At 34.0% G+C, this 12,956-nt stretch overlaps 1 protein-coding gene across 4 annotated transcripts in view; it reads right to left on the minus strand.

Annotated features, from left to right (window-relative positions):
- The window catches only part of COL24A1 (collagen type XXIV alpha 1 chain), a 392,042-nt gene that overhangs the window by 135,859 nt on the left and 243,227 nt on the right, over positions 1 to 12,956 (minus strand). For all 4 annotated transcript variants that reach the window (XR_007721823.1, XM_050772561.1, XM_050772480.1 and 1 more), the window contains exons 30-33: positions 8,186 to 8,239; positions 7,860 to 7,904; positions 7,697 to 7,741; positions 1,391 to 1,444 (exon numbers count right to left, since the gene is read on the minus strand). Coding sequence is in view for 3 of the 4 variants with exons in the window: in XM_050772561.1 (XP_050628518.1) it covers positions 1,391 to 1,444; positions 7,697 to 7,741; positions 7,860 to 7,904; positions 8,186 to 8,239 (198 nt within the window). In the remaining variant the exon portion in view is untranslated. The remainder of the gene's footprint in view (positions 1 to 1,390; positions 1,445 to 7,696; positions 7,742 to 7,859; positions 7,905 to 8,185; positions 8,240 to 12,956) is intronic.

Consider the following 12,956-nt stretch of genomic DNA (forward strand, 5'->3'; position numbering starts at 1 on the left):
CCTTTTGAATCATTCTGTCCACTTCATCTCTTTGCTCATAAAAAAGGTGCTGCTGATTTTTATCTGTATTATTGCAACAGCCAGCCATTCTTGGCTCCTTCCATTTTGTGATTTGACTGATATTTATAAAATAGATATCAGATAATAAACTAAACAATCTGATAATAAAGCTAGTCCTAGACCTTTAATAACATCCTTTGTTCTAAGGATAAAAATTAAAAATATTGGCAATAGCCCTCATAAAGCTATGCGTGTTTTGCCACCTGCCTCCTTTCTAACCTCATCTGGCACTTACTTATATATACCAGACATTATACCAGGAAAGGGGATTACAAAGATAAAATAAATGGTCTCTGATTTCAAGCAGGTTACAGACTTTTTAGGGGATATACTTAAGTAAATAATGCTAAAGAGAGTTGCATTATTTTAGGTCAGATAAATATCAGAATTGAAATGACATGTTAAGATATACATAATAGGGAGAAAACCAAGAAGGATTTAGCTTAAAAAATCAACAACATATCTAAAATTATTTATTTGGAAAGAACTATATATACTGTCAAATCTTTACTTATTGTTTTGAGAGCTTATATCATAGGTTAAATATATAAATGAGGAAAAGGTTATGGTAAGAATAGCTCTTTGACTGTTAGAATTTTCCATTTGCCACTAACTAAATGAATTATACAAAAGCCACTTGTAAATCTTTGTGTCAACTGATGATAAAATCAATGCAGTTGTTTGAAAGACTATATTGTATTGTACATCTTAGAAGCACATTATAGCACATTACATCTGACAGCATTAACCAGAAGAATGACTTCATTGGCAAAAAAGAATAAATTGTAAGAAAGTAGGTGTGACAGGTCTTTCCTTTTCACAACTTACCTTCCATGGAAACTCTGAAACTGTTTCATAACGATTTCATAAGTTTTTGTATTGATGCAAGTTTTTGTACTGTTGATGTAACTGCATTTCTGTCATGTTTGCACATTTTGGCCCATCAAAATGTTTGGCTTCTCTCTATATGGTCTTCTAATTATAGAAATTGCCTCATAAGTGTGATTGTGCGTGTGTGGCAATGTAATATTATAAGAAAAGCAAGCCATTCAGAAAGAGAATTTCTGAGATTCAATAAAACAGAGTTTTCTTTGTTGAAAACAGAAATACGCTCAGATTTAACAGCTCCAGAAAAACAGCAGCATATTTGACTATATGAAACCAGAAAGGCACGATAAACTATTACTTTTTATTCTGTGATTTGTCTGTGGTGTCTATGATAAATGCTGCTTTCTAAAACATACCAGTCACAGCACAGCAGAGGAATAATAGAAACGTAAATGTACATTATGAGAAAAACACAATTAGAAAAGTATAAATATAAACTTACTGGCTCTCCTGGAAGTCCTCTGTCACCTGTGCTTCCAGGCAATCCCTGTAAACCCTGGACAAATAAAGGCAATACTTGTAGGAAAAGTGTTGTGTGAAGATGTTTTACACAGTTTCCTTACCTTAGCTTTCCTATAGATCCTTCCACCCAACTTTTCTGTCTACTGCTATTTATTTATTTATTTTTTCTTTTGTGGTGAATTTACTATTTTAACCATTTTTAAATGTAGTTACGTGGCATTAAGTACATTCACATTGTTGTGTAACCATCACCAGAACTTTTTCATCTTCCCAAACTGAAACTCTGTACCCATTAAATACTAACTCCCCATCACCCCTTTTTTCTATTCCCTGGCAACCACCATTCTATTTTCTGTCTCTATGAATTCGAATACCCTAAGTACCTCATATCAGTGAGATCATACAATATCTGCCTTTCTGTGACCGGCTTATTTTACCTAGCATAATGTCTTTAAGATTCATCCCTGTTGTAGCATGCGTGAAAACGTTCTGCTTTTTAAGGCTGGGTCCACTGTATGCATATCCCACATTTTGTTTATCTATTAGTCTATCAAAGAACATGGATTACTTTCAACTTTTGGCTATTGTGAATAATGTGGCTATGAATATGGGTATACGAGTATCTGCATGAGTCCCTTTTTTCAATTATTTGGGTATCTACCTAGAAGTGGAACTGATAGATCATATGGTAACTCTCTGTTTAACTTCTTGACAAACCACCAAACTGTTTTCCACAGCAGTCCCCCTATTTTATATTTGTACCAGTAATGAACAAGGGTTCCAATTCCTCCACATCCTTGGCCACACATATTTTCTTTTTCTTTTTTATAACAGCATTATAATGTTTGTGAAATAGTATCCCATGGTGGTTTGATTTTCATTTCCCTAATGACGAGTGATGTTGAGCATCTTTTCATGTGCTTACTGGCCATCTGTATACCTTCTTTGGAGAAATGCCTGTTCAAGTCCTTTGCTCATTTTTCCATCAGGTTGTTTTTTTAATTCTTGAGTTGTAGGAGTTCTTTGTATCTACCCCTATTTTTATTTAATCCTCACTCCTATACTGTGACAAATAATTACCTAAAATTATTTTAAATCTGAATTTCTTTACAGTTTTAATGTCCATATAAAGTTTCCTTTTTCAAAAAATAATAATGTCCTTGTGATGTGTTAATAAGTATGATTTATGTCTTTAAACCCTGGCAAGGCACAGGAGACTCAGAACCTAGATAACTGGAAATAACCATACTGAACCTGTAACTTCCTTTTTTCCCCATCTTTACACTCTTTGTAGTACCATAAAAGAGTGTTTCAGATATGAAGTAGATAGAACACTAAACCAAATTCTGAGTCTTCTCTGACTCAGTCAAAGATTTATTGAGCATTTACTGTGTGTGAGGCACTGATGACCACTGACAATACCTAACATCTTGACCCATTTGTAAGTTGCATCTTCTTTTTTTGCTTTATTTTATTTATTTATTTATTTTTTTGAGATGGAGTCTCACTCTGTTGCCCATGCTGGAGTGCAGTGGCGTGATCTCGGCTCACTGCAAGCTCCCCATCTCGGGTTCACGCCATTCTCCTGCCTCAGCCTCCCGAGTAGCTGGGACTACAGGCGCCCGCCACCACGCTTGGCTAACTTTTTTATTTTGTATTTTTAGTAGAGATGGGGTTTCACTGTGTTAGCCAGGATGATTTCGATCTCCTGACCTCATGATCCACCCGCCTGGCCTCCCAAAGTGCTGGGATTACAGGCGTGAGCCACTGCGCCCAGCCGTAAGTTGCATCTTCTGCATTATTGACCTTGGGAAAGTTGATAACTATACAGCTAATCACAAATGCCATTTTACCTTAAAAAACTAAAAGGTATAAAAATATGACATTAAATTAGAAGTAAAGATATTCAAAGTTCTTAGCAACACACTGTCTTCTAAGTTATAATCTTTAATGCTATGTTCAGTTTCTCTGGCTAGGGAAAGGGAACTATGTAAAATTATGGACTCCCATCTAGTTGAAGCTCTGTTTCAGTCATGTAAATGATATGGTGCCTATTTACTCCAGGCTCCTTAATTAAGAGATAGGATCATTATAAGGAATCTCTCTGTGCCTAGTAGAACAACTGAAATATACAGAAAACTTCAGAACTTTAAATAATATCTGCCCAATTTTCTTTGTAAAGTATGTATAGACATAATATCAAGCTTATCATGTACTTTTAATGCTGTTGATACTGCATAAAAGCTCTTTTGCAAAGCCACGAAATAATTTAAGTGGACTCTGTTTTTATTGGGGAAAAAGCGGAAAAGCACAAGCTGGAATAAAATAAAAATTATCTTTAAGGCTTTTTAGAACTCCCTTCTCCATTACTTCAACCCAGTAACTATGATAATGATGACCATGAGGATAACAATGGTTATTTTGGTTGTTATTTATTAGAGCCTGTTCCAGGAACATAATAAATAACATTTGTTATAACTATAAAAGATTTCCTATATCAAAAATGGGGAAACTGAAGCCCAGAGAAGTTAAGTAATTTGTACAAAGTCAAGACTTCTAGTAAGTGGCAAAGCCAATATATGACTTCCAATATGATTGATTCCAATAAAATATAATGATACATTATATGCAAGGGAATAATTATATATATATAAAAAATTATATATATATATATATAAAAAACTGTGGACTACTTATCAGAAATACCGACGGCCAAAAGAAAATGGAGTTGAATAAAAACAAAAGAATCCCCCAAAAGACTCTGTCAACCTAAAATCTGATATCCGGTGAAACTGTACTTCAAAAGTAAAGGAGAAATAAAGACATTTCATAAACAAAACCTAAGAGAAATATGTACTAGCAGACTTTACTACAAGAAATATAAAGGATGTTCTATAGGTTACAGGGAAATGACATCATTTGGAAACACAAATCTTCAGAAAGTAATGAACAGCATCAGAAAAGGCAAATATGTGGGTAAATGATAAACATTATTTCCCATTAAACATCTCTAAAGTATGTATTTCATTTACATTATGAAAACATTTTATTTATATTAAAGCAAAAATTATAACTTTGCAAATGTGTAGTTTAAAATATATGTAGATGTAATACATAAAACGATTATAGCATAAAAAAGTATTAGTAAATGGACCTATATTGTTGGCAAGTTTCTTACACTTGTGTTAAGTATTTACATAAAACACTTATTTTGTAGCACTTCACAGAAGAAGTTTGCTGACCCTTGACCTAGAATAACCATGGAAAATTATAATGAGAAGAAATAGAGCTAAAAATCCAACAGACAGATTAAAATAGAATTCTCAAAATTATTCAATGCCAACAGAAGACATTGAAAAATAACAACAAAAAGGAAACAAACAAAAACAGATCATTAAATGGGAGACCCAAATCTAACCATATCAATTACGTATCAATAATTATATTAAATTGAAATTGAACACATGCTCAAATTAAAAGGCAGAAATTGTCAGAATGAATAAAACGCAAGGTCTAACTATAAGATAAGATATTCACTTTAAATATCAAGACACAGATAGGTTGAAAGTAAATTAAGTAACAAGATATGCCATGTAAGCAGCAAGCTAAGAAAGCTGGAGAAACTTTATATTAGTATTAATATCAGATGAAGTATACTTCACAACAAATAGTATTACCAAGAGTAAAAAGCATTACCAGAGATAAAGAAGAATATTTTTTAACAACAAAAAAGGATCAGCTGATGAGGAAGACATAATAATTACAAATGTGAATAAACTTACAATAGAAATTAAAAATACATAAAGCAAAATTGGAAATAATCAAAGGTAGAAATAGAGAAACACAAAAATTATAGTTGGAGAATTTTTACACCCCTATCTCACAAACTGATAGAATATCTAGATTTAAAAAATACTCAGTAATGTATGAGTTATGATAGTTTTTATATTATTTAGAGAACCTAAAATAGTGATCCAGGCCTTAACACCTTATTAACACAGTGGATTGTGGTCTTTTTTCCTGATTTTCTTTTGAGTCAGATGTATGGGAGGCAAGTATTGTATAGGAAACAGTGTTGGTCCACAGACAAATACACTTTTACTAGTTATCTGGATTACCAGAGCACTATGTGTTGCCAGTTTTCATTTAATTCCTGGCTTAAAATTATGAAAACTTAGAGACGGAGAGGGTCTTAGAGCTCTCATCCTAACCATTTTTTAAAATTCATTTTAAAAATAAAGAATATGTATTTTTAGAGATAGGGGTCTCACTACATTGCCCTAGCTGGTCTCGAACTCCCGGGCTCAAGAGACCTTTCTTCCTCTGCCACTGAAAGTGCTGTGATTACAGGCATGAGCCATCACGCCTAGCCCTAACCAATTTAAACACGGTTATATGGTTTTTAGGAGCATACACTAGACCAAAAGTCAATCTGACCTCAAATTTAGTTTTCTAATATACAGCACTGCCTGTTTGTTGATAGTGCATAAATGACTAGAGACACTAAGACTGTGCTGAAGGATCAAATGAATCTTTGGGGCTTGTTTGGCTTTTTTCAATTGATTGTTCCCAGCTTCTCCAAGATCTCAATTCAATCAAGGAGAAGGAGACAATGTAGGTATAGAGCCAAATAAACCTCAATAACTATTATAAATTCATATTTATGTCCAACTTTGTCATGCACTAAGGAAACTTAATTCTTCCAGGAGTCTACGTGACACGTTTGCCAGGGTAACGGTTTCAAACCAGGGTAAGGTTACAAAATGATTCTAGTATCTTTTATTTAATTGAGAAAGTCAAACATGAAATATTACATTTATACAAGCATACATTGATGGGCTAAAAATGAAGGTAAAATTCTAGGGAAGGTCAAAAATGAATGACCCATAATTTTACCTTCATTTTCAGTACATCAATGAATACAAAATGAATAAGTAATTTTATTTATCTGGGCCTCATTTTTTTTTAAATGAGAGGAATGAACTTGAGCTCCAAACTTTTCCACTCACTGCAACGTATGGGCACTGTATAAAGTACAGCAAAGTAGTCATAATCTATACAAACACCATTTATATCGATATAATAGAAACTCAGATGATGAATATTAAAACTCAAGTAACATTCTTTGAGGATAACGTTAATCAATAATACAATGCCACACACAAGTTCTTTCCCAGACACAGTCATTTATTTTCTGTCTTAGGTCTCTGGTATTTTAGGTTGGATCACTGTTAAACACAATGTTATTGTGGGAAACAGCGGGCAGGGGGCAGCAGATTTCAAAAAGGAACAAGCAAATGCAGTGACATTTACTATGTAAACAATTATTAATAGTATAGCAGCTAAAACATTTTTATTCTATCCTTTTCTGTCTCCTGAGCTGCAATATGTTTATATTATCTATTTTTATAACTTTATATTATATATATGTGTATATAACAAATCAAAATGTCATCATTAAAAATTAAAATTCTGAATGAAAGTAAAAATATTCATATACCTAAGCTTATGTGCTCATATACACGTACTATCTTATGTGTCTATGTGTAAGTATGCATGTGTGGGTAAATCTTTATTTAACTTTTTTTTCCTCTTACTTAGTGACGATAACCACAGAACTTGTTGCCTTTCAGGGAAAAAATGTATAATTCTGGTAAGATTTTTGATGGTAGGAAAATAACTAGTATTATAAAATATTAACAACTCCTAAGAAGTGCCATGGGAAGGCATGATGACACACACAGCTCTACACTCCAAAGGCCTAAAAGGAATTCAAGTTGAGTTAAAAGAAAACTAGGCAAGAGGCCCCAAAAAAGTTACTTATTATGTTAGCTTTATTAACGTCTCATTATATTTATATATCATGCCATTTTATTTTGAAATGGGTTTTACAGTAAAACTAATTTATCTTCACTCTATTTATCATAGAGTGAAGTAAAAGTATCAGTTATAACCACCAGTTATGGATAGGTACAACCCAGGCCCAGAATGGGTAAGCAACTTGCTCAAATAAAACAATGACCCAATGATTAAAGGAGAAAAAGAACTTACATTCTTTTAGTCCAACGTACTGAATACTAAACAATAGTTGTATCAGAGAATAAAGCAGATAAGGGTAATCAGTTCATAATTTATACATATATCAAGATATCACATTGTATACTGCAAATATATGTAATTTTTATGTGTCAAAAAATCCCCCAAACATTGTTTGAGCAGCCCCTCTCCTCAAAAAATAGCAGATAAAAATTGTTCATCGCCTGATTTTTTTTTTTTTATTACTTACTGGTTTCCCTTGAACTCCTCTTTCTCCAGGGTTTCCAGTCTTCCCCTACACGAGAAAGAAAATGCTTGAGTCAAGTAGTCCCCTCCAAAAAGATTAATCATACTAAGAGAAACAAAAAAGACTTAAAATGTTCATCTTTAATGTGAAATGTTGTATTACTTACAATAAGACCATGAGGCCCTCTTTTTCCTTGATCTCCTTTTTCACCCTAACAAAGCATCAAAGCCAGGTGAGTTAGTAAGAATGTGAATTATCGTCTTATATATGCTAGCATATATTCACATACAAAAAGATAGTAAGTATACAGTTCAATATTGAAAAGTAAACATCTCTGTGTCTGTAGTAAAAACTTTTATGTGTTTCATACTTAGACAAAGAGAAAATTTAGAACCATATTTTTGTAAGGAAATGTGTTGTTTTTTAGACCAGTAGGACATACGGGCTCAATAAAATTTAACTGTATATGAAATGAGAAAAATCAATGATTACCTTGGCACCTTGTATACCTTGTTCCCCTAAGAGACCATCTGGTCCTCTTGGTCCCTAGAGGTGAAAAAAATATCCTGTTGTTAATTTGAAATGTTCCCTTTTTTTTTTTTTTTTTTTTTTTTTTTTTTTTTTTTTTTTTACTGTTATGTGTCCTCACAGATGAAGATGCTGTGCCCTTCTTTAGTAGACAAACTCCTTCTTCTTGATTTTATGCCTGACAACAGAAAATACTACAGCTGGGTATATGGCTCAACCTCTCTGCATGGGAGAATCAGCCCATGTTTTTAAGATTTAATGACAAATAATAAGTCAAATGAGCACAAAAATAGCTAACTCAGTGGTCGAGGTGGTTATAATATAGGTGTGTTATTTGGGTATTTCGTTCACTTTATAGTTTACTCAGCAGCCAGCCAGGATTTATTCTTAATCAACTCTAAATCAAAAGTGGCTGGATTTGTTTCTCTAAACAGTCTTCTTAAGTTTAATATTTTAAGATGGTGCTCTTTTCGTGTTATTAGAAAATGATACCAATGCAGGAGCAGAAAACCAAACACAGCATTTTCTCACTTATAAGTGGGAGCTGAATGATGAGAACACATGGACACATGGTGAGGAACAACACACACTGGGGCCTATCAGGGGGCCTGGGGGAGGCAGTGCATCAGGAGGAATAGCTAATGGATGCTGGGCTTAATACCTAAGTGATGGGATGATCTGTGCAGCAAACCACCATGTCACATGTTTACCTGTGCAACAAACCTGCACATCCTGCACATGTGCCCCTGAACTTAAAATAAAAATTAAAAAAAAAAAAAAGAAATAAAGTTTAGCTGGAATGAAAAAAAAGAAAGAAAGAAAGAAAGAAAATGAGTGCTGACTGCATTGTACCTGCTATGCAACTGCTTGCCAGGAATTACTGGGAGATGGCAGGAGCACAGAAAAGGTAAGAGAAAATACTACTGAAAATATTCGTGTAAATTTGAAACTTCTCAGTGTTCATTCAATAATTAGCTGCAAAAAAGCCGTTGCAAAAGTCATTCTATAATAAAATGATAGAATACTCTTCCATTAAATTATCACTTTCTTTGGAAGACCTTAAAGTCTTTGTTCAGGGACTTGATTCAATTCTACAGAACTGAATACCTGTGGAAAAGGAATTGTATTAAGTGTTACGGTGATTTATAATTGAGAGGAAGTTTCTCTATTATACAACTATACAAAAGACAATATAGATAGATAGATAGATAGATAGATAGATAGATAGATAGATAGATAGATAAGACATGCCAAGGACCAAAACAAGAATTCAAAGAGGGAGACAACCTTCACATTTGTAATGGGAATAAAGATATTTTTAGCAGATGGAGGTCGAGTTCTCATAGACTTATTCCAAATAGAAGAAACTCTACATTGAGGGATAGTATGAGAAAAAAATACAGAGGCATGAAAAAAGATGCTCACAGAATAAAAACATTGTTTGTTTGGTTAGGCTATTGATTACATGTTGGTAAATATTAAGATGTAAGTGTGGAAAAGAAGACTAGGACTTATAAGGTGAAGGACTGAAGTTTACTTTTAAATAATTTGGCAGAAAACTGATGCTGAATATTTCTATACAGAACAGTGATACACATCTCCCAGGACAACATACAGATTTGAAGGAGTCCTTTAGGCTTCAGAATCTTCTCTTGTATCACATCTGAGATAAGCTTTGGTTTAGCTTTATATTATTAAAAGCTATTTACTGTAATAGGACTCTTCTCGGAACTCTTAGGGTAACTGCATTCCTTGATCCTCAGAGGCACATTCATGGATTTGGACAGAACACATACTTCATGGAGGATCTGTAGCTCCACTGATCCTGATAAAGCCATAGCTCCGGCCCTACAATTTCTAAGTCTATATTCAAGGTACTCCAAAATCTATTCCCAACTTCCTTTCTGCTCTATTTTCCAATGAAGGACTGAAAAACTGAACTACAGTCTTACTGTGCAAGACCTTGAAGATCAAGTTGAGGAGCATGGACTTAATTTAATAGATCAGTATTTTTTAACATGTGTTATTCATTCAGCAGATGTATACTGAGTGCGTACTAAAAGCCAGGCATTGTTTTAGGTCCAGAGGACACGGTAGGGAGAAGAGACAAATCCCTGAATTCATAAACAAGCAAATAAGTACGTAAAACTAAATTATAAAATGAAAATATGTAGTTAAGTGTAATGAAGAAAAATAAAGAACTAGAGAGTATCCAAGGTGGAGAGGACTATTTTAGATAGGGTGGCCTGAAAAGTCTCTCTAAAGTGACATGTGGGTAGACACCTAAAAGAGGTAAGATTGCAAGCTACGCAAATAATTTGGGGAAGGTCACTGTAGCAGAAAAAACAGCAAGTGCAAAGTTCTGATGAGGGGGCATGCTTAGAATATTCAATAATTGAGTATCTGAAGATGAAAAAAGAACAATGTTCAATGGATGACTCAAGTCTTAAGCATGAAGGTCCCTCAGGACTTTGCTCTAATAATCACCCTCAACCCTCAAGATGATCTTGAAATTTCAGCCATCTGTATTGATTCTTTTTCTCTAGCACCTTCAATGCCTAATTCTTCTCTTTTTGCTCTGAAAGAAACACAGCTAACTTTTTTGAGTAACAAAAGAAGAAGGCCGAAAGAGTGTGAAAAGGAATGAGTGGTCAACATTCTAAAATACTATAAAAAACAAGTAAGGTCTAAATTGAAAATGTGTCCACTGGTAATTAACTGGGCCCTTAAAAGTCCTTTACAACCTAGAATTTCTATGTATTTCTTTGATATTTTATTACTGAGTAATTGGTAGAAGATAACAGCATCAATAGAAAGCAAATTAGAAATGTAGGTTTGCTTGGGGTGGAGAGGGAGGAGTGGTGGAAGATAAGGAGTTCGACTCTAGATGATCAAGGCCAATGAAGTAGATATCTCCAAGGCTAGTGATAGAGAGTTAGAAAGTTAGAAGTCATTCTGAGTTTACATGGTGGCAGCCATAAGCATTAAGCTTCAAAAGGCCCCCAGACACACAGTTGTACATATAGAATTTTTTAAAAAAAGATTACTTGGTCCAAAGATAGAAAATACGTTTCATTTCTTAAATAATCAGATTAAGTGACTGCCTAGATATATACATAGAAAAGGCTGCATCTAGCTGGACTAAGTCTCATAATTAATTGCCAGTTTCTTGTTTGGGCACAGAAATCACCTACTGCCATTGCTGAACTAGTCCAAACCCCAATTTTTAAGATGAAGTTTGTAGATGTTAGATGAGTAGCCTGACTCCCATGATGTCTAAATATACAAAGACTGAACGACTACGCTTTATTAAGTTTATCATATTTTTTCAAAGGTTAGAAAGAAATGAGGTTAATCCTGTCAGCAAGTGAATTCAGGCTGGAATAGAGGACCTGAAATTTAGAAGTTTACAAAATGAATATTAAACATTCACAAGTAAAGTGCTGATTGGTATTGCAAATCAAGGGAACTCCTTCTAAAATTAAGGAATACATATAGTAATGATAACCACTCATTTTATGTTTTACATTTAAAAAATACTTTTACTACTCAAAGCAATCTAGAGATTCAGTGCAATCCCTATCAAAATACCAATGTCATTTTTTCACAGATAGAAAAAAAATCCTAAGATTCATATGGAACACAAAAAAGAGCCCAAATAGCCAAAGTAATCCTAAGCAAAAAGAATAAAGCTAGAAGCACCACACTACATGACTTTAAAGTACACTACTGGGCTGGGTGTGGTGGCTCACACCTGTAATCCAACATTTTGGGAAGCCGAGAAGGGAGGATCACTTGAGCCCAGGAGTTCAAGATCAGCCTGGGTAAGATGGCAAGACCCTGTCTCTACAAAAAATTTAAAAATTAGCCAGGCACGGTGGAAGGTGCCTGTAGAACCAGCTACTTGGTAGGTTGAGGCAGTAGGATCATGTGAGCCCAGGAATTTGAGGCAGCAATGTGCTATGATTGCATCACTGCACTCCAGCCTGGGTGACAGAGTGACACTCCATCTTTAAAAGATAAAATAAAATAAAATAAAATAAAATAAAATAAAATAAAATAAACTACAAAACTATAGTTACCAAAACAGCATGGTACTAGTATAAAAACAGACACATAGGCCAACAGAACAGAAAAGAGAGCCCAGAAATAAATCTACACATTTGTAGCCTGCTGATTTTTGACAAAGGTGCCAAGAACAGACAATGGGGTATGAGTGGTCTCTTCAATAAATGATGTTAGGAAAACTGTATATCCAGATGCAGAAGAATTAAATTAAACCCTTATCTCTCACCATATAAAAAATCAACTCAAAATGGATTAAAGACTTAAATATGAAGACTCAGAACTATAAAACTTCTAGAAGAAAACAGGGGAAAAGCTCCATGACATTGGTCTGGGCAATGATTTTCGGGTTAAAACCTCAAAAGCACAGGAAACAAAACCAAAAACAGACAAATGGGACTATGGTAAACTAAAAAGCTTCTGTACAACATAAGAAACAATCAACAGTTCAAGAGACAACCTGTTGAATGAGAGAACATATTTGCAAACTATTCATCTGACAAGGGACTATATATCCAGAATACACAAGGAACTCAAACAACTCAGTAGTTAAAAAAATAATTCTATTAAAAATTGGGGAAAAGACATGAGCAGATATTTCTTAAGAGACAAACAAATGGCCAACAGATACACGAAAAAATGCTCAACATCACTAATTATCAGGAAAATG

Source organism: Macaca thibetana, chromosome 1, assembly GCF_024542745.1.
Source record: "Macaca thibetana thibetana isolate TM-01 chromosome 1, ASM2454274v1, whole genome shotgun sequence".
In the NCBI taxonomy this organism is placed as follows: Eukaryota; Metazoa; Chordata; class Mammalia; order Primates; family Cercopithecidae; genus Macaca; species Macaca thibetana.